This window comes from Gastrolobium bilobum, unplaced genomic scaffold, assembly GCF_033153095.1.
Source record: "Gastrolobium bilobum isolate Gb01-03AN ecotype WA unplaced genomic scaffold, APGP_CSIRO_Gbil_v1 utg9203, whole genome shotgun sequence".
NCBI lineage: Eukaryota > Viridiplantae > Streptophyta > Magnoliopsida > Fabales > Fabaceae > Gastrolobium > Gastrolobium bilobum.
The window spans coordinates 65,811-85,987 of record NW_026895877.1 but is presented as its reverse complement, the minus strand read 5'-3'; the positions used below and the strand labels follow the sequence as shown (position 1 = coordinate 85,987).

At 35.1% G+C, this 20,177-nt stretch overlaps 2 protein-coding genes across 3 annotated transcripts; one reads left to right on the top strand and one right to left on the bottom strand.

The window, feature by feature from the left end:
- The first annotated feature begins 445 nt into the window (after window positions 1–445).
- Window positions 446–8,596, top strand: LOC133296574 (zinc finger CCCH domain-containing protein 48). 2 transcript variants are annotated; one of them, XM_061495584.1, is made up of 10 exons: window positions 446–1,070; window positions 1,104–1,243; window positions 1,544–1,636; window positions 2,578–2,667; window positions 2,845–2,946; window positions 5,343–5,489; window positions 5,621–5,740; window positions 5,839–5,898; window positions 7,047–7,144; window positions 7,778–8,596. In XM_061495584.1, the coding sequence occupies exons 1-10, from the start codon at window positions 809–811 to the stop codon at window positions 7,923–7,925; spliced, it is 1,260 nt and encodes a 419-aa protein (XP_061351568.1). In that variant the 5' UTR covers window positions 446–808; the 3' UTR covers window positions 7,926–8,596. The 2 variants fall into 2 exon arrangements, with proteins under 2 accessions (XP_061351568.1, XP_061351567.1); XM_061495583.1 differs by having other exon boundaries at window positions 446–1,243; window positions 7,778–8,594.
- A 1,475-nt stretch (window positions 8,597–10,071) lies between these two features.
- Window positions 10,072–13,901, bottom strand: LOC133296563 (sorbitol dehydrogenase). The gene is made up of 6 exons (XM_061495566.1): window positions 13,576–13,901; window positions 13,390–13,457; window positions 12,670–12,906; window positions 11,889–12,179; window positions 10,923–11,110; window positions 10,072–10,433 (listed from the first exon to the last, which is right to left on the bottom strand). The coding sequence occupies exons 1-6, from the start codon at window positions 13,703–13,705 to the stop codon at window positions 10,241–10,243; spliced, it is 1,107 nt and encodes a 368-aa protein (XP_061351550.1). The 5' UTR covers window positions 13,706–13,901; the 3' UTR covers window positions 10,072–10,240.
- Window positions 13,902–20,177: the final 6,276 nt, after the last annotated feature.

Sequence of the window (20,177 nt, the reverse complement as noted above, 5' to 3'; positions counted from 1 at the left end):
GATTAGAATCTTAACTAACATTTATCTTTCTCTTTCTTTTTATCTAATGATATTAGAAAATGATAGGCAAACGTAAACAAAAAATGGTAAGTCAAATAATCCAATCCTTAATCTATTGTTTTAAGGTTTTATGTTTATTATTTTACATAACATAACTTCACTTTCCTACACACACATTAAAGAGGTGGGGTCCACATATTTTTCTTTCTCTTTCATCATTCCACTTTCTCTCTCTCCATTATTGTGTATGTTGAAAAACCCACTTATATCATGTCACATAACATTAATAAAACCCAATGTTTTAACTATTAAAACAGATTTTGATTATTAAACGGAGGGCATGTTTGTAATCTCAAAATGTCGTAGACCTCACGCTACTAGGTGTCGTTTTCACCTGAAAACTGTAGAACACAACCTCCCCACACATATCTCACTCCGAAATCGAACACTGCATCTGAAATTAGGGTTTTTCTGCTTCAACATTATCCGAACCCTAATCTCAATAATAAGGGTTTTCCCACGAAGTTCAGCTCCACTACACGCTTGATGATCACACTACACCTTCCTTCTTCTCCCAGCTCGCACCTCTTTCACCCTCACACGATCTCAATCCCTCGCGCATGGTCGATTCGGGATTCATATTCCAATTCAGGATTTCAATCCATCGCCACCAATTTCTTTAGTCTCGTTTCTTCGAGTTGCAGCCAAAGCTAGAGTCTTTTGGGTGCCTTCTTTCCGATTCCCAATCCAATTCAGACACCCAGATCACAATTCTCAACAACCACCCTCTTTCTGGCTCGTTGAATCCATGGACGTAGACGGAGGGAACAAGCGCGTGTTTCACAGGCTCGGTGGACCCTCGGGTGACACGAAGCACCAGAAAGTGTGCTTTCATTGGCAAGCGGGCAAGTGCAATCGGTACCCATGTCCGTTTCTTCATAGCGAGTTGCCTCCTTCCAACGCCAATGGATCCTCTTCGAAAAGGCCTTATGGGTCTGCCGATAATTCGGGCTTTTCGGGCCCACGCAGGAACCCGAATTACAGCAATTGGGGGCATGGCGGTGGCCGTGGTGGCGGTCGAGGAGCTGCGAGTGGTGGTAGAGGAGTAGTTATGAAGGCTGATAAAGTTTGTAACTATTGGATTCAAGGGAAATGTAGTTATGGAGAGGGGTGTAAGTTTCTTCACTCTTGGAGTTTAGGGGATGGTTTTTCTTTGTTGACTCAGCTTGAAGGGCATCAGAAGGTAAAAAGAAAAAAAGGTTTTTTTTTTTTGTAAAGAATTATGTTACTATAGAACTCTGCTTAATAGTGAAACCTATGCATGACAACATTTTTAATTATTGGATTTTATGATATGTACGTATTTTTAATTTTAATCATGTTTAAAATGGTGGATATGTTGCCATGTATCGGGTTTAATGTAAACTGATTCTATATTAACACAACTCTTTGTAAAACATGATATTTGATGACATGTTTGTGAGTGTGCGTTTTTGGGTAATAGGAGTTGATGGGATTAGTTGTTGTTTTGTTGAATGTACAGGTTGTGAGTGGGATTGCCCTGCCCTCTGATAATAAGCTTTATACTGGAAGTGCTGATGAGACTCTAAGGGTTTGGGACTGCCAGTCTGGAAAGGTTGTTACTTGTTACTATTTGTTTTTTTGTTTTGTTTGTTAGTGACAATATTTGTATCAATTATAAATACACTGAGAACTCTTTCTGGAATGTTAAGCTTTCATGTTTTTGTTTTCATGGAGAAGGAGAGATTTTTTTTACCTTGAAGTTTGAATTTTGTTTATTGGAACTAGGTAAAGCACGTCTCCTTCTGTCATCAAACTACTGTGTGTGAAAGCTAGGTCGAATTGTATAGTTGCATAACTTGTATTTGCAACTTCGTTTTTGATGTTCCTGATCAACTCGCTAAAATACTTGAATTTTAAGACATTTAATAGCATCACTAATTTATTTATTTATTTTTGCATCAAATTGTCCGGTTGTATGATTTTTGTCAAACTACTATGCTCGTATTGGTTCGTGGAGATTGTAGTTTTCTTAGGTGTTTGGTCACTTTTGAACTCTGTTAAATTGCCTTTTGGAAATTATTTTTTGGGGTGTGTTTTCCAATTTTAAAATTGAAAGCCAAAGTACGTGATTCTCCTAAATAAAGAAGTTGCTTTGCTGGAAGTAGAGCTCTAGATGAACAACTATAACTTTGCTTTAATCCCTCCCACATTCCAATTCTTGTTGCTTACTCTCCAATGCTTATTATATTAATGTTTGTAGTAGACATCTTGGTATATTTTTTGCCTGATGATAAGTGCCAGACACTTTTCTCCATGATACTTTAACGTGAAACAAGGGTATTGTTAGTGTAACATAGGAGTCTATTTGTATTCTAGTTTTTTTTTTTTTAATATTAGTTTAATTGATATCATTTTCGCTTCTCTCTATTTTGTTTTCAATTTTCAACGTCAGCAGTGAACTTTTTTTATGAATTTTTTTCTTAATTTCTTTTTGAGCTTATAAAAAAGAGGGTTAGATTGATCTGGATTTTGTTTGTCTATGCTTCTATGCAGTGTATAGCTGTGGTCACTCTAGGTGGTGAAGTAGGTTGCATGATCAGTGAAGGTCCCTGGGTTTTTGTTGGCATACCCAATTTTGTTAAGGTAAGAAAAATCACAATTAGGCATTTGTTTTGTTTTCTCACATTTTGTATTTTCTAAATTTTTAAATTATGTATATCATCTTCAATTTAGTGAAAGGTTTTTATTAAGATGTGTTCTTTCTGCCACTTATAGCTTCACGGCTGATATCCTGTTTGGTTGGTGACATTGGTGTTGCAGGCCTGGAACACGCAAAATTCAATGGAGCTAAGTCTAAATGGCCCTGTGGGACAAGTTTATGCACTTGTTATTAATAATGATATGCTCTTTGCTGGTACACAGGTAAATATTTTCTTTTCCGTTGATTATGTATTTGTTTTATTCAGAGTCATGCTTTATTTCTTGATGCAGAAATCCTGGTTTCGAATAGATGATCTTGTTGGCTTTTAGGGCTTTTTGAATGAAAATGGAAAAGTGAATTTTCTTCTTCCTTTATATGCCCTAAACTTTACAGAGTGGCACCTTACAGTGTTAGGGGATTAAATGTCCAGAAATTACTTAGGGATGATAGTATTGAAGTTAATTTTAGGGGGGTGAATTGAGTTTTAAAAATATTTCTATTAAAATGCCTTACTTTTCTTTTTCAAAGCCAATTTATTTAATTTAAATAATTTACAGCGTGTAGTGACTAAATAACAGAAAAATAGATCAGGTAAATATTTGATGAGATATGAATTTAAATATGCTCAAATGATTAATCAATGCTTATGCAAGAGATAAGGGATAGAGAGATTTGCAAACTTGATATATCCTGGTTCGGTTACTACCACTGTGACCTACGTCCAGACTGAAGTCGCTCGATCAAATCTTTCACTAACGGTCAAGCTTCACGGGTGCTTGACAAACCTTTACAAATTCCCAAGACTTCTGTCTCTTGGTAGACTAACAAGGGTTCACTCCCCTTTCCAAGACTTCTGTCTCTTGGCAGACCAACACAAGGGTTCACTCCCCTTTTGATTCAAGAAGTAAGATGAAGGTGATAAAGAGTGGATATGTACTCTCAAAGTACAGATATTACAAATTGAAGAACTAGTAGGTGTATAGCCTAACAACAAAGATAAGCTCAAGTCTATGCAATGATCAAAATGAGTAATATGTGAGCAAAAGCAAGCTAGAATGAGTGATAAAGACTTGGTAAATGATCAATGACCGAATTGTGTGTATTTGAGATGTTAGGGGGGTTTATATAGGCACCCAATTCGAAAACTAGCCGTTTATAGCCGTTTAAAACAGTAGATATCCGGATATTCATCGAACACATATCCGGATATGTGATTGTAGCCGTTTATAGCCGTTTAAAACAGTAGATATCCGGATATTTATCGAACACATATCCGGATATGTATATCCGGATATTCAGTATCAGATATCCGGAGATTGATATCCGGATATTCTTGGTCAGATATCCGGATATTTCATGGAAGTGACCTTTTTACACATTTTCGAAAAATTCCTTTCTTTCAATATGGTTTCTATGACTTGTAAAGCATATGATTGGTTATGGAAATTAACTAGAAAAGTATATTTTATGTAAGTACTCTTTCCAAACCAATTTTGAACGATTTAAACCACTTGATTTGACTTTTCTTAACGGATGTATAAGGCCATGAATATGTAACTGTTATAATGCCATGATTCCTTTTTTTTTTGCTTAAGTCATTTGAAAAACCTTTAGATGCATGTTTGACTTGTTAGTTCAAGATTCATTTATGCATTTGATGATGTGTATGACTTGAGCTTATGCAATGCTATAATACTATACACCTGTACACATTTTCCTAAGTCCTAGATAAATATACCATTGAGATCTTGGACTTGACTTGATGCTTGGCTTGCATGTTTCTTGATTTGATTTCTTTTGGATGTTGCTTCACCTTCAAGCAATCTTCTTTGACTTGTTTGTTATAATCAAAACTATGCTGACGTGGAATCATCAATAGTATCATCGTGGCAGCCACATCATCACTTTGATTCTTCAAGATAAATACATACAATAAGGGAGAATAGCGTACGCCCAAATGATGGATACATATTTGCTGGAGCAAGTTTTCTGGTGAAAATTTAACGAGGGTTTATTGGAAATGAGTGTGAGACCAAGAATGATATGATTTAAAGTAATAATGGGATACCATAAGTCTCATGCTGGAATATTGGATATGTAAAAAATTGGATGATGCTTTATAAGCGCTGATTACTAGCTAATCAAACAATTCAGGTTAGCCTTTTATGTCATGTGATTTTCCTAGTAGATTATCTTATGCTTAGTTGAGCTTGTGGTATGAGAAAATTGTGTTGAAGCCATCATCAGCTTGATATGTGGGATATTCCACATAGCTGGTGGATATCCTGGACCATAGGCCATTGATTAGGTATAACAAGGACCTTTTATGAATTTGTGTGAGGGAGACTGTGATACCTTAAGTCTGACATTGTATATGTGTAAGCACTAAGAACTATGGCAACTGGGGTAACCTTTTAACTCCTAAATGAGTTCATGCTCCTAGGATCGTAGGAAATATCTTATATTAAAACTCAATTAAACATGTTTTGAAGCCTGTTTTAAGTTCTGTTATAAAAAAATGAAAACAGGAATTACCACAAAAAATGCTCTAACCTGTCTACGTGGGTTTGGAAAACCAGCTTAATTTTTAATCTCAAATGAAATACTTCTCTTACAGGATGGGTCTATATTGGCATGGAAGTTTAATGTAGTTACCAACTGCTTCGAGCCAGCTGCATCACTTAAAGGTCATTCCCGTGGTGTTGTTTCGTTAGTTGTTGGAGCTAATAGACTGTACTCTGGTTCAATGGACAATACAATAAGAGTAAGTACATAAGCTCTCTGCCCTAAGCATCTAATCCTTTTCCTTGAGTTTAGGCTCTTGCTAGGCAATGTAATAGTAGGTTCTGGTTAGTTAATTGGATTCATTTTTTCTAACTGATTGCTGTCTTTCAGGTCTGGAGCCTTGAAACCTTGCAGTGTTTACAGACACTAACAGAGCACACATCTGTTGTGATGTCTGTTCTCTGCTGGGAACAGTTCCTTTTATCTTGTTCGTTGGACAAAACAGTGAAGGTTTGTTTCATACAATTTGCTGATAGTATATATATTAAATATATATAAGATTTGTTTGTCATTAATTTGTTTTGGTTTGATTCTTTTGATTTCTGCAGGTGTGGTTTGCTACGGAAAGTGGAAACTTGGAAGTAACATATACTCACAATGAAGAAAATGTATGTATAAATTTTTTATTTTTCCCCTGGATTCTTGGTCTTTGCAGATGATGTTACTTTTTAAGTTTGATAATCTTTGGGGAATCAATTCTTTTTAAACCCTTCCATCATGATCCAACTGCTTATGAACTAAACTCATCACCACAGATGTATATGGTTTATAAAATATAAGAACCTTATACAAGTTTCTGATAATGAAAATGGCTCATTTTGGCTTGCATTCGGATAGGGACTAGACCAGAAAGGATTATATATGTATTATAGCTTCTTATATTATAATTCGTTCTTGGTGATACATAACATTCAAAATCTTTCACTACATTATTTTTTCTTGATAGAAAAAGAAGTGGAGCATAAGAAATCCTCCAAAACATTGAAGCATAGGAACTAGATAGAACTTAGAAGACATAAAAAAAGACTCAACAATTCATCAAGGCTGCCAAATCTGAATATAGAAACTCCTCTTAAAGCAGCCTTGAGACGAACAAAACTAAAAAACCAAAGGGAAAGAAGTTTTGGAGCTTCATTGGTATTTGTGAGTCACATTAAAAGTTCTTCGTGAGATATAAATCATGATAAAAGCATATGCTTTACTATAAAGTGCAATTTGTAGAAATTGGTGTAAGCATAGTTTAAAGCCCCAAAAAATGGTTAAAATTGTGGATTTGAAGAGTTCTTTTATGGTTCACTCCATAGCTAGGTATGGCCAAATTTTGGGCTGTTGTAGTTTGATCTGCTTGTTGGGCTCTTAAAAGCCCATTGAGGTGTAGGCCATTTGATTGAATAATTGTAGAAAGAATACATGTATAGAGTTTATGTAACAGAAGCTGGTTTGGGAAGTCACTTGGAAATTTTCCCTTATTCTTTTCACTATTGTTTCCTTGTACTTCGATGAGTATTTTGACGCATTTTCTATTTCTACATGTGTACTCATTTGATGCATTATCATTTTCTAGGGACATTGTCTTTTGTTCACGTATAGCAGTTCTTCTCTCACTAACTAGTGTGGAAAACCAAAAGGAATTATTATTTTCGCATTCATGCATATTATTTAGTTATTAACATTAATAACTTGTATATTAAATGTGGCTAGGAGGATTTGTTATAGTTTATGAGGTGGCTTTAATGATTTTGGGATTTGCATATAGGGTATACTCACACTCTGTGGGATGCATGATTCACAAGGCAAGCCCATTTTGCTGTGCTCTTGCAATGACAATACTGTGCGCCTCTATGATCTGCCATCGTAAGTAATTGACTTCCTATTCATGCTCTCTCATTTGATATATTTTTTCCCACTAAAAACCTTTGTTGAGTATTTTGAAAGTTATTCATGAGAGCTCAAGCTTTATGCTAGAATATCTGGCTTGCGGGTCATTTGTATTGTTTATGAAACAAGCTTGGTTTATTGTGCAAGTTATTAATTCTACTTGCAGCATATAAAAGGTTTGGAAATAATAAAAGCCACATTTGGCCCTTTAAAAAGTCAAACATGAGATAAAGAGAAAATTTCTCTCTTGCTGAGGAAATTAAATTTCTCCTTTTGTTTATGAGTGGTAGGAGGTTTTCCCCCTATAAATTGAGACCTCTTCCATTGTAATCTACAATGCATCTAGAGAGAAATTCTTAGTTTCTTCTGAGGATCCCCTCAAATTTAGAGGTTGTGGGTATTCACCCGTTAAGAGTGTGTCATTGTTCTCTCTGTGTTAAGAGAAGTTGTAATAATTTTGTTATGAAGAAAATTCGTATTCTAACTAAAGGTTGTGTGTCAGTTTCAATTTTCTCAACTATATCTTAGTCATGTGCCGTTATTTTTATTATCTGTGGTACTTAAACGAAGGGAACTCATTCTCCACTCTTTGGCCCATCTTTTGTTCAGATTTGCAGAGAGGGGTAAGATATACTCGAAACAAGAGGTACGTGCAATTCAGATAGGGCCTAGTGGCATATTCTTCACTGGTGATGGAACTGGTCAAGTGAGAGTGTGGAATTGGACAACGGAGCCAACTACTACTACCTTCCAATAAAGTGGCACTTTTAATTTAGTCCATTTAATTGTTTTAGTAGTTTTGTGGTCTTCCTTTTTTGTAATTTTTTAGCTGCAAGAAGGGAAATTCAGTGTGAGGTTGGGATTTGGAAGATAGCCAAAAGAAAAAAGAAAAAAGAAAAAAGAAGAGAGATGGAGGTGAGGTGAGGTGAGGTGAAGGGAGTGTTTGTAATTTTAATTTTGTGGAAGTAGTCTTACTGTTAGAATCTGAGCCTGAGGTTTTAGTGTTAAGAGAGTATCCTTGGCACAAAACTGTGCTCAAGTAGATGTGCGTATGAAGTTGGTAACATTTTGCTAAATCACAACATTATTCATCATTTACTACCCAACACACCCTCCAATGCGTATATGTATAAACCAAATAAATTTCAGTTACAAGCAACCAGGATGTATTGCATTTTCTTCTATTGTATTCTTTTCCTGGTGAAGATAAGCTTGACGAATATGAATATATTGACTCGTTTTCCTTTGCTGCAGCTCTTTACATCGTTTGTGCTAGAATGCCTCATAGGATAGCTCAATTTCTTTAGATTAAATGTATATCATTTGTGCTACAAAGCCTAGCATAGTTGATAGATGCTGAGTTCTTTAAGCATGTTGACAGATATTCGATTCTTGGCCGTATGTATAGAAAATGTTTTGTTGGGAGAGGCTGTACCTATTAGTCCTTAGCTTTTGGCTGTGGATACTCTTGAAACAATTTTCAAAAAAAAAAAAATATATGCAATTTATCTCGGTTATGGTCCTCTGTGAATGCTCACGCAAAATATTTGGCTCTACTAGTATCGTCTTATTTAGTGACTAACAACAGCTGCACTTGACCATATGGCTGGAACAATTACACTGATACATGAAATATGATCTCATATGTTGTGAGTCGATCATAAATAAATTAATGATTTTTCTGTCTCTATTTTAATGTTTTCTTCTCTCATCACTGATAATTTGTTTATGAGAATAATTGAAATTAAGAAAATATGTTTCTTATGTTGTATGAGATAATTTGTCTCATATATCACATAAAAAAGATGGGTGAGGTTTATTTTTTTCTTTCTCTTTTTCTTAGAGGATTTTACTTATTTTTTTGTGTTGCATGAGATATGTTTTTCTTGAAATTATCTCATATGAAGTGATAATGTTAAATGAGATATTAGAAAATTTAGTAGCTCCGTAGCACTGAGATTTAAAGGTGGAGCCATCGAGCCTAGTAATATTAAAAAAATAAAAATAAAAAATGGTCTTTAATCATAATTTTTTAATAGGAGGTGGCCATTGAAATTGCTAGATGGCCATTAGAACTTTTAAATGTTTTCTCTAGCACTGGAATAAGGGGTCTGGATTTATATTTAATTGAAGGATCATCAAATTAGTTAGAGGAAAAAGAATACTATGTTCAGTCTTTGTTAGATATTAAAACGTCATTCACAAAATGCTTAGGTGTTTGGTTTTTTTTCTCTCGATTTTTTAAATAAAAGTTGAATCAAATATTTTCAGATTCAAAATTCTATTTCATGAGGGAGCCAAGATTTATTTTTGTAAACACCACCTTGAACTTGAATTTTATTCACCAAGATACTTATGGCGCCAGCGAATACAGCAAACATTTATTTATTAGCAGTCGGCATTAAGAAAGATAAATTGATTATAACTATACGAAAATACTAGACAACCAGAATTCTCTTACAAAAATTTTTGTCCAAATGAATTGGCATTGTTCCATAGACTCAAAAATAGATGAGAAGTTCTATCATTTTAGCTTATCTAATAACCACCCTTAAAATATTGGTAACTGAAAATTTAGATATGTTCAAAATTAACATTCTCATCCATGAAAAATAATATCGCTAAAGATTACTGGTGAACTACAAAGCGAGCAATGATCAACGATTGTTAACAACATTACAACATCAAAGCACTATATCTGTGAGACACACAAAAAAAAAAAAAAAAAAGTTTTATTTTGATCGCAATTTAAAAAATTTGTTTTCTTTCATATTTTTATAAATTGTTTCGTATAAATTATAAGGCCCTAAAAACATGAAACACCATTTGAATAAAATAATGGCTACAAATAAATATTCCGAATCAAATAAAAAATATCATAATACTACTAAGACATGCTTGCACTGCAGTTACTATTCACAACATTTTGAACAAGTTCATACTGAAGCAACTTTATTCATACCCCATATTATAAATACATTGGTGTTTAACATGAGCATGAGCATGGACATGAAACGTAATTACATATATTTTGTTCAAAATAAGACAGTTTGTAAAGTTGCATTGCAGTATCTAAAGATTGAACATGACCTTAATGGCATTACCACCGCGAGCACTTATTTCAAAGGCTTCTTCCACTTCCTTTTGAGAGAACCCAAACCTGTGAGTTATAAGGGGTTTCACATCAATTTTGCCACTCCTTAGAAACTCAAGGCAAAGAGGCCATGTGTTCTTATAGCGGAAAATGCCAATCACATCAACTTCCCTGTATTTTGTATAATAAACCATCATTATTGAACATTGCATGAATGAAGAAAAATTAAGGCGTGCAAAAATAAAATAACTCATATGACATGCATTTTTCTTAAATTACTTTATGACATGAATAAGTGCCTATTAAATTTGAATGAATATATAATGTGGTAAAACTATTCCTTTGTGACTGAAAAGTCATGGGTTCGAGTAGCAGTGGTAAGAGTGCTTCGTTGTAACTAGAATGTCACGCGTTTAACTCTATGAAACAATCTCTTCGTAAAAAATGCAAGGAAAACACTGCATACAATCAACCCTTATTCCTACTTTTGCAAAGTCGGGAAGTATATAAAGTGAATATTTTATCTTGCATGCATAAAAGCTTTTAGTTAAATTTTTTATTAAATATTTGATCCTTATGGAGTTCTATTTTTGATCCATCCATGACAAGGATGTTGTTTACCTATTGATACATACTCATTACTCAGACCAAGTCTCATACCTTGCAGCAGCTGGGGTGAGTGGTACAGTCATTTCAGAATGACCCATTCCCACTAGACAAACTTTGCCACCTGGCTGTGTTGCACTCAATGCTGTAGACATGGTTTTGTTAAAACCAGCACAATCAAAGGTAACATCTACACCAGCTCCCATAACCTTATGTATCTGTACAACTTCTTCTGCTACATCCTGCAAAGCAATGTATTTAAAGTTTGGTTTAATTACAGTAAACATTATTTGAATGGCATTCTTCCAAAATGGCATTACAGAAACCAAGTATTAAAACTTGACTAGCAAAGAAAGAGAACAACAGATTATAATCATAAAGAACCAATTTAACCCAAAAGCTTAAGTGGATAGATAACAAAACATTAATAGTTTTATGTTTTATATTAACATGTCTCCTCACACAAGAGTCCATTGTGATTGAAGGGTGGACAATGCACAAGCCACCTACATGTGCTTAGAAATTCGACAATATTTAATTATTTATTATAGAACGGTGAAGATTGAAGTCTAGACCACTTGGTCATAAAGGCTCTGGTACTAAAGAACCAATTCAATCCAAAAGTTTAAGCTATTAGGAAAAGACATATTACTACTTTTATATTTTATATCATATTTCTCTAACATCAATAAAATAGTAGATCTTTTGAGGAAAAAATGGTACAACAATGTAAACAACTAGGCATAACCTGGATGTATAAGAAATGAAGAAAGCAACATATGGCCAGTAAAATTTGACAATCACACACCTAACTTTGAAGCAGTATGTTAATATACCAGTTTCCTTCATATTTTTTTTAAATCACTGTTTGTGGACTAGCACAGCATCAACAACCACTCAAATACATGCAAATTACTGTAACGATTGATACAAGAAGTATTGCAGAAAGGGATTGTCTGGCATGTTAACTGTTAAAGAAGAAAATATGGCATACTTTGGCAAACTAGGGATTCAATATACCTGAATGTTTGTTGAAACTTTGATAATATTATCTGCACCAAGAGTTTTTGCAACAGACAAACGATGGTCATCCACATCCACAATGATGATCCTGGGTGCCCCAAAAGCACGAGCTGCAAGCATTGTAACAAGTCCTATGGGTCCTGCTCCCATGATCAACACATTTGTTTCTGGACCAATATTAGCACGCCTACAAGCATGAACACCAACACTTAAGGGTTCACACATTGCTCCCTCCTCCAAGCTCACATTATCTGGCAGTTTAAAACATAGGTCTGCTGGGTGCACTACCTGTACAGAGAAAAATGCAACTCAAACATAAGTTTTTATTGGAGTAGATCTATTTCACCACATATAAATATGGTGAGACAGAGTGACATGAATATATACAAGTATGGGGGTTATAGCATGGTTTTATTTGTTATCATACCTAAAACCATCATTATGATTGTATTTTACAGGTCAAGTTTATATGTAATTGTGAAACTGTGAGACAAACAATATTTCGTAATTTACAATATATAGTAAAAGCTCCATTGCAAGAACTAAGATGGAATGGAATTCTATATTATCATTTTCTTCTATCAGTCAGTTAGAGTTTTGCTAGGATTCTGCAGATAATGCAGTTTTGTTAACTGATACTGTTTTAAGTCACATGAGATTTGACTTGATCTTGTCATTGTTCCTTTAAAATTCTTATATTTAGAAATGCCAAGAATACTTACAATTATACATATGACTGAAAGAATTATACTTTGAGAAGCTGTGAATTCTTTCAAACCTGATTAGCCAGTGAACCATGAACTGGTGGAGTAGCAAAAAACTTCATATCAGGGCATAAATTATATCTACCCTGTTTGCAGGGATCACATCGCCAACAACTGATCCCAGGCTCAATTGCCACACGGTCACCAGCCTCCAAATTCTTCACCTCACTACCAACTTCTTCAATGATCCCAGCACACTCATGACCAATAACCATAGGTTCTTTTACTATAAAGTCTGCCAATCTCATTGCCTGAAAGTAAACAAGACAATAAAATTTGAAACTTTTTATCAGAATGAAAATAGATAAACGCAAGAAAAAAGGGCAAATCACAATACATTAGGCTCTCAGGCTTGAGAGGGTAGAGGTAAGAATTGATTGTACGCAGCCTTATCCTTGTATTTTTGCAAAGAGACTGTTCCAAACTCAAACCTGTTTCCTGTCACAAGAACTTACCTCTACTCTAAGGCTCACCCTCGATAATCACAGGGAATAACCCCTTTAATCAAAATGTCCAACCAAAGCAAGAATTATCTTATATTCTTTTGATTTAGCAGAAAGTGGAAGAAAAAAAAAATAGTTATCCATCTAATGAAATCATATATTGCTAAAGTTATTAAAGTCTACATATTTTGTAGCAAATTAATTACAGAAATAGATCATCAAACTCCTCCAACATTAAGTTTATCCTTTTTATATTTTAACAGAAATCAGGTGCAACAGAATAATATCTACCTTGACGTAGTGAACATCACTCCCACAGATACCAACAGCCTTCATTCTAACCCTGACATCATGGGGTCCTTCCAAAATACAGAATGAAGTAAGCCAATCATTTCACAATGAACTTAGTGTGCAGTGTAAACTAAACAACAATACATGAAAAGCACCAAAAAAAAAAAAAAACAGAAATGTTATTACCAAGAGGAGGAAGCTTGAAAGGTTGAATCTTGAGAGTGTTAATACTAACAAGCCAAGCAGCCATATTCTCTTGTTCAACACCATCTTTTCCTTCCCCATGATCATCAATTGACATACCCCCTTTACCCATTTGTTCACTAACTACAACTCTTGTCTCTCTCAAATTTTGAAGCTATCACAGTGAGAACAACAACACTATGGGGCTTTTAGTTTTGGAAAACTGGTATTGCCATGACTCGTATCATGTCCCTTTCTTCAATATGTTTTATTATTATCAATAAATGGATGGTGGTTTTGTGGGTGATATTGGATTGTTCTCATCCATAACCTTGTGCAGAGATTCTATTCTCCTAATAGATAAACATGAAATTAATGACCTACCGAAACTTTTTTTTTTTTTTTTTAATAAGGTATTCTTGGATACCATTGAAAATAAACACTATTATATGTAAAAATTATGTACAATTTTCACTTGAATACATTTACTTCTTATTTCAAATTCAAATTTAATGTTTATTTGTTAAAGCTGATAGTTTTTAAGCGACGAATACTCTTAATAAATTGAAAATGTTACATGGAATATTCAATATAGTCGTCTTGCTCTTGCCTAAAGTGAAGTATTTGTATTCACAAAGATTTCAACCTAAGACTTACTTAAACGAAATTAAACATGTATCACTTAAATCAACTATTTTTAATTATTGAAGAATAATTCTGATCACACCAGTTCAATACGAATTGAGTTAAAACATACACGGTTGAAAGATAAAGACTTTGGGCTATAAATAGTGTTTTGTGGGCCTAAAACGTTCGCCGAGTATTTGAGAGTTGGTGGATACTTCTGGCACAATGGAGATGATTGGTGTAACACCCTGTGTATACCCGGTTTGTTAACATGTCATCGTATTAAGCCACACTTTATTAAAAATACGAAATAGCTTTTTACTTTCAATTATGACGTCATTATCCTTAGCGAAGTTGATTACTTAATCATTTTCATAAAAACATTGTCTGTATGTAAATTGCAAATAGACAACTATTTACACTGAATATCCTCATAATATAGATAAGTGAGTATCTAAATCACGAATCTACAACACGTAGTCAAGACAATATCCTGATACATTATACAATTCAAATAAACTCAAACATAACAGAAATCAATGTGGCATGGATAACCCCCATGCTCACCAAATAAGGCAACAAGGCACAACAGAGTCTCAACAATATCAACATAATCATAAAGATAACATGTCAGCATCCAGCACAGAATCATAAAAGCAAACATCTAACTCAGCTCCGGCCTCTTGTCGCCCGAGGTCTAAACCCCTGGTTACCTGAACCTGAACCTGAAATATGTGCCCCAAACGTGGGGTGAGATCTCTAAACAGAAATCTTAGTAAGACAAGGGGTCCTCAAGGATCTTCCACCCCAAGCTCACTTACATGTGCAATATAAGTTTCAAAGGCAGTTTAACAGTATAAGTTTCAAAACTAGTGCAATGCAGTAAATAATCATGTCATGTGTGTTATAACTAATCTACTGGCCAGAGAGATGCAGGAATACGTCTATTACCCACACAGTACGCGCCAATGCCGTACCTGCCCACAGGAACTTAATCCCGTCTAGGCGAACACCACATGCATATCATAAGGCACTTGCACTTAACAGCTCAATAGCATTGCAATAAAACAATACATGAAAACACATCATGCATATAAACCATCCCCCATGGGATATGGTGGAACCAACAATGGCTAAACCGTGGACACAAAAGCTTACCTTGCAAGCTAACTATCCAAGCCAAGAGTCCACACAAGCTCAAAGTCCACAAACAACAGAATCACAATCTGTTTTAGACCAGCAATATCATCAACAATCATACTTACAAACATATCACATAAAGACAACGTTTTCCTTTTACGTTTCATGTCTTTAGGCTTCTCATAAAGCCACAAACAAGCCCGTAATCACTTAGAATCTAACTTTAGTTATTTATTACAGAAGTCCACATTAACTAATCATGGATCCACAAACCAAAAATAGCATTTTGTATGAACATTACCGTTACTGTTCTCGAAAACCCAGAATATCCGGATATATGTCGGGGCCATATCTATCATATCCGGATATGCATATCCGGATATCAATATCCGGATATGCGACAGAATGCAATTTCTGCAATTCGCGAGATATCACTTCCAATGTTCCATTTTTAACACTTCTAAACGTTAAAGCATGCATCTTTAAACCCCTTTAGGTCAGTTATCACGTTGGTTACTTGTTTATCTTATTAAACATGCCAAGACTCAACTTTTAAGCAACTAAAACCCATGATCAAGGTGATGAAGCTTACCCAAGCTAAAAACAGAGCAACAATGGCTCTTGGAGCTCTCACAACAGCTCCCCAAGTTCTAACTTGCAAGGCAAACGAAAATGGCACACCAATGGTTGGTTCTTTGCACAAAAGATGACTTCTTGGCACCATAAATGCCAAGCCAAAGGTGAACACACTCACCAAACTCAGAGGCAGCAACCACAACCCCTCTCACAGCAACCCCAACTCAGCAAGAAGGTCTCACACCACTCCCAATGCTTTATCTCACTCACGCAAGGATGTTTGGTGAAGGAAGTATGAAGAAAAGCCCCTTGGAAGGTCAAGAAATGGTGGAGAAGGAAGGGCTGCAGCACACACACTCAAAACCCACGTAGAGAGGCTGATCATGGCCTAGGGTTGTGTGCAAAATGAGTATATATACTGGTTAAGTCTTAAACACACAGTATTAGCTCAAATAGTTACGCTTAGCATTTTAATCTCAAACTTAGGATTCTGAAACTACTCATTTTTCTAAGATTTGTCATATTTTTTATTTTATTTTTCGCAGCATCTTTCCGGTACGCGCTTTTACATAGCCAGTATCAGTTCTGGCACCAGTTCTCATTATTTTGACCTGAAACTCGTTATGCTAGTCTTACATATTTTTCTAGTGACATATACATACTTTTCATAATTTTCTGGGATACTTCCTCGGTACGCATTTATACCGTGGAGCAGAGCCGGTATCTGCACTTTTTGTCAGAAAAGCGACTTCCAGCATTCTTAATCACTTACTATAATTATTTAAGCTTTCTCATAATTATTAGGGTCAATTATGGAATTATTTCCTAATTCTCCTATTTATTTAATTAATTTCCTAAATTAACGGTGCATGTTCTTACAATTGGGGGTACCGCAAAGACACTCTGATACTCAAATCAATATCAATGCTAAGTTTGTGTTATGTTTAATGGGAATCAGATGATCATACCTGAGTTTGTACCCTTCATATTTATAGCAAGCCTTATGTCGCCTTTGGTAGGCGGTATGCCTTCTTATTGGTTGTTATGGATTGCAGACTTATATGTCTTAGCTGGTGCCTATCAGGCTATAAGTCTATATATTTGTCGGTCTTCTTAGAGTGGTGGCAAGATGGAGCTGTCTTTCGTGCGTTGGTCTGTATGCGCGGTGGATCCCAGCCTTTTACTGAATCTTTCCTAAGCCTTTAAATCACATAAGGCGGTTCAGCGCAATGCCTGTATTTCACGTTATTGTTGGTTCGAAAATCTGCTCCATAGTCATACTATGGAGCGCATACATGGGTGGAAAAACAAAAAAAAATTGGGTGCGGAAGCATAGACCATCTATACACCCCATGTATGAATGCTTTTCGTTGAAACGAGATGGGTTTCAGAATTACCTTTTCACTTGTAGGCGCAAGAGGATGACGCCCTCCAACGGTGATCCACACGGTTATCTCCTTCTTGCTAGTGAGAACTCTTTCTCCTTGATCCCTCCTTATCCTCGGTGGCTGGCTAGGCGCATGTAAGGAAGAGGCTACCAAGTGTTTGGATTATCTCAAGACTGTAATGGTGTCTTGAGGTTAGGTGATGGTGCAAGCAAAGAGAGGGAAGAAGAAAGGTTGAAACTTTTCCTAGAACCCTAAGAGGAGAGAGGGAGCATCAGTTTTTCTGATTATGATCAACTACATCAGCTCCCCTATGTTAGGCGCACATATTGAATGATGAGATGATCTATCTTTGCTTGATCCTCTCACTTCATAACAAACCAGACTGTTGGGAGCCTTTGGAAGCTTCATGACTTAAATTCAAAATTCAAGCATGGACCATATCCATTTGTTCCATGAAATCTGATGCAGAATCCAGTCAGGATCTCTCTCCACATAGGCGCCCATTTTCCCTCTTCTTCCCTCAGAAAGTTTGTTGCAACAATGTTCTTTTGAATTCTGAATTCAAATGAAGAGCAGTGAGAGAATCTTCATCCAATCTCTATTGGATAATTCTTTTAAATAATTTAAATTATGCTAAGATTATTTAAATCATCCTCAACAACCTAACCTCATAGAATTTAAAATTCAAATTCCAATTTGAAATTTAAACTCAAATATAAATTCAATCTTATCCCAGTTCGTAATTCGAATTCAAAATTCAAAATTCAAAAATTCAATGGATTCATGCCCCAAGGCCTCTTTGGCCTACCATCATATTTGGGCCCATTAGTGGAGAAAACTCTTTCACCACTAATGCCCCAAAAGGGCGCATGGATCAAATGGGTTTGGAGTCCCTACTCTAACCCAACTTGACTCATAGTCTTGACAAAGTCCAACAACTCATTATTGGCCTAAACTTGCTATAACTTGCAATAAGGAATAACCTTTGTGTGTGACCCATTAGGCCCAATTAGTTACTGACATAAATAAACTTGAATCAGCTAAACTCCTTTAAAAGGCTCAATCTATTTAATGACTACATGATACACTAGCAATGCTCTGTAGCCCCAGAACTAATTGAGTTGATCAAGTGATCTACCTTTCTGATTTGGATACTGTGCTAGTATTATCCCTCACATCGTCATTCACATTTAGTCGAGAGCAAGGATAAAGTATCATCTCTCTTTATTGACTAAATATAATATTTCACATGAACTAGGAATCTTCTTCTATTGACTCTAAGACAGATCATAACTCTTCATGATCTCTTACTATGCATAGATTCTTGAGTCAACTAGAAGTCACCAAGCCCTACCGGTCTTTGTGAACGACTAATCCCTTATAGGGGATTGTGAGTCCTTTCGGCATGTCCATCTATACTCATGTATTCGAGTTATACCCAAGAGTACACTCTTCTCCCCATTTTCAGGCGGATAGAGTTGTACAGTCAAAGTATAACTCTAGGACATAGTATTCGATGACATCCTTAAGTCTAGGACGATCCGCACTACCAAACGATGAGAGACTTTACAAATCCAATGATACTCTTCATAATGAATCCTTGTGGAGTCTCTCGGTAGATCAGTTCAGTGCTATCTGTTCTCCAACAGATCCACCCACGGCATCAGCTAAGGCATCACCATGCCTGCGTTCCATGAGGTCCCTACCTTGTATCTCCATACAAGCAGATGATGTCATACTAGTCTTATTGATATCACCAATACCCTTTCTTGGTGATTCAAGACCAGGAACAGATTTTAGGCAATAGACATTCAGTGTCCTCGAGTCCTCATGATCATGATCCCTATCATAGATCCCCGAGTGAACACTTGTTCTATTTCTAGGGTCTTTATCTTTAAAAGCATATTAACAATAAAATATTGGCGAGACATAAATATGATAAAGATAAAGTTTGCTCAAATTTATTAATCATGAAGTACTAAATAGAAAAAAAAGTGTTCATCTGATAAAATAGATTGTCTCTAGGACACCTATATACTAATAGTTATGAGGCCATTGCGCTACTTGACCCTTCTGTGCAATGCCTATATCTCGTGTTATGAGGCCTATGTACTGCTTGAGTCCTTTTTGGGCCTTAATCCTGGTGGATCTATATAATTATCCAAATCAAACTCTATATGTGAAGGGGACACACGGATAGTTTAAGAAAAATGTACAACTTATTAATGATTATTGGTTGAAAAATTAAAGGATTATATTTTAATAACTTCACAGTTTATTATGCATATGTACATACCTTTTATAACAGTACTGTTGTTGTTTTTTAATTAATGAGTATAATTCTATAATTTTTTTTTATCTAAAGTTCACCTCTCCCTTATAAAAATTCCCATATTTATATGTTTATATTTTTAATTTTTACAACTTTCAACCTACCATCCAGACTCCAAGTGAGATATACTAAAGACCAATAGACGCAGGACAAGTCAACTTTTTCTGAATCAACAATATTGAGATGTTTAGTGGTGAAAGATTTGTATTACACTTAAGCTAGCCAAATCGGAAATATTGCCACAAAGGTTAATTTGATTTCTATTTCCAAAAATCGTTTTTAGTTTTTTTTTTTTAAATTGTTTGATAAGTATTGTTTTGTGAAAATAATTTTCAAAGTATTAATTATTTTTTAATTTTTAAAACTAAAATCAAAGATCATCTTATGTTGTAAAAAATTATTTTTTGATTTTATTATATTTGCTGTGACAATTTTGTAAATATGAAGGTTTGTTAATGATATTTTCATAAATTAATTTTTTTTTGATCTTAAATTATTTTGTGGTGTTAGTTTTATAATTATGAAGGTTTATTAATATTATT

Bases quoted from the DNA above. Each gene is read 5' to 3' on its own strand.
- LOC133296574 (XM_061495583.1), top strand. From the start codon at position 809: ATGGACGTAGACGGAGGGAACAAGCGCGTGTTTCACAGGCTCGGTGGA. The intron at 2,947-5,342 runs GTAAATATTTTC...CTTCTCTTACAG, and splicing joins TGCTCTTTGCTGGTACACAG to GATGGGTCTATATTGGCATG. The intron at 5,899-7,046 runs GTATGTATAAAT...ATTTGCATATAG, and splicing joins ATACTCACAATGAAGAAAAT to GGTATACTCACACTCTGTGG.
- LOC133296563 (XM_061495566.1), bottom strand. From the start codon at position 13,705: ATGGGTAAAGGGGGTATGTCAATTGATGATCATGGGGAAGGAAAAGAT. The intron at 13,458-13,575 runs GTAATAACATTT...GTATTTTGGAAG, and splicing joins TTTCAAGCTTCCTCCTCTTG to GACCCCATGATGTCAGGGTT. The intron at 12,907-13,389 runs GTAGATATTATT...GTTTACTTTCAG, and splicing joins GTGATGTTCACTACGTCAAG to GCAATGAGATTGGCAGACTT.